This window comes from Propithecus coquereli, unplaced genomic scaffold (assembly GCF_000956105.1).
Source record: "Propithecus coquereli isolate 6110/MARCELLA unplaced genomic scaffold, Pcoq_1.0 Scaffold339, whole genome shotgun sequence".
NCBI lineage: Eukaryota > Metazoa > Chordata > Mammalia > Primates > Indriidae > Propithecus > Propithecus coquereli.
The window spans coordinates 1,499,675-1,501,075 of NW_012149052.1; the positions used below are offsets into that span (position 1 = coordinate 1,499,675).

Consider the following 1,401-nt stretch of genomic DNA (forward strand, 5'->3'; position numbering starts at 1 on the left):
TTATTCTCTAGGACATTCTTGGTTCCTCTCTTTTAATATAAGTGAATGGGAAATATAACTAAATATGTAAAAATTCACTTTATCCCTGGACTTCTTAGTATACATCTCATGGATAAGGACCTTCTAATAGCCTTGTAATGTATGTTCATTTGTGAGTTTATCCTCTCCTATTAAATTTTTATATTATAGATATGAAAGGTAAAAACTTTATACTTACACTTTGAAGTATTTTGCATAGTCTAAACTATTACAATTCACTTCAAGGTGGCAAGTAAAAGTCGTTCAGAATTACCGGATGTGAAACAAGGTGGAGCTAATCTTGAAGAAATAATGCATAGAGCTTATGATTCCTTTGATATTCAGCTTACAAGTATACAGCTGCTTTACAGCAGAGTTGGTAAGTATAAAATGCATTATTTGTTGATTGATTTTGCTGAAATGATTAATTAGGATTTTAGATACTTTGAAGACCTTCCTCCTAAATGTGTTAGAACTTTTATGTTTTTGAATTAGAAGTGATAATAAATATTGTGTAGTGGTTCTCAACCAAGAGACATTTGTCAATGTCTGAAGACGTTTTTAGTTGTCACAGGTGAAGAATGAGGGGCATTCCTACCATCTAGTGGGTGGAGGTTAGGGATGCTACTAAACATCCTAGAATGTACAGGCCAGCCCCCCTCCCCCCTCAACAAAGACTTATCTGGCCCAAATGTCAATAGTATTGAGGTTGAGAAATCCTGATATACCAGTGTTTTCCAACCTTTTACCGAAGTCGGCACGTGTTGAAAATGATATTTGTATTACACAGTCGGATAACCAGAAGAGACTGCTGAAGGCTAGAGACAACCAGCCTAGGGGCTATGACAGCCCAGGCCATAGACAGCCACACAAATGCTGAGGAGGGTCACTATCCTAGGCATACCTGTATCACATTCACTGTGGTGTACTAATCAGGAGTCTTTGATCTAGAGCAAGTTTTTTAGGTGAAGACAGAAATTTGCTTGACAAGAGCCATTTAAGTAGTTAGGGAGAGACCCCCAACTCATTCAGCTTTCTTTCCATTCGGTCATACTGTTGCTGAATTCCTAGAACGTTAGTGAACACTCAGATAATTCAGCAGAGTTGGGGTTATTTTACAGACCTATATATATGTATGTAGTCAAATTTTAATGATCTGAGCTAACTGATAAAAGGAGAAGCAGTGAGAATCCATGGTAATTGTTATTAAAATTGTTCATTTATATAGGACTGAAATATTTTAATTTTGTTTCTTTAATTATGTTTGCTTTTGGATGATGAACATGGTTTCTGTTTTTGTCATATTCTAGTGGTTGTGGAAGAAGCCCAGAAGTATAGTGGATGGCAAAAGTAAATTGTTTTCAGAAGTCAATAAATTCTTTT

The 1,401-nt window shown here is 35.8% G+C and overlaps 1 protein-coding gene across 1 annotated transcript in view; it reads left to right on the forward strand.

The window, feature by feature from the left end:
• Window positions 1–1,401, forward strand: part of VPS13A (vacuolar protein sorting 13 homolog A (S. cerevisiae)) — a 262,251-nt gene that overhangs the window by 57,836 nt on the left and 203,014 nt on the right. The window contains 1 exon segment of the mRNA XM_012650655.1: window positions 265–397. Coding sequence (XP_012506109.1) covers window positions 265–397 — 133 coding nt within the window.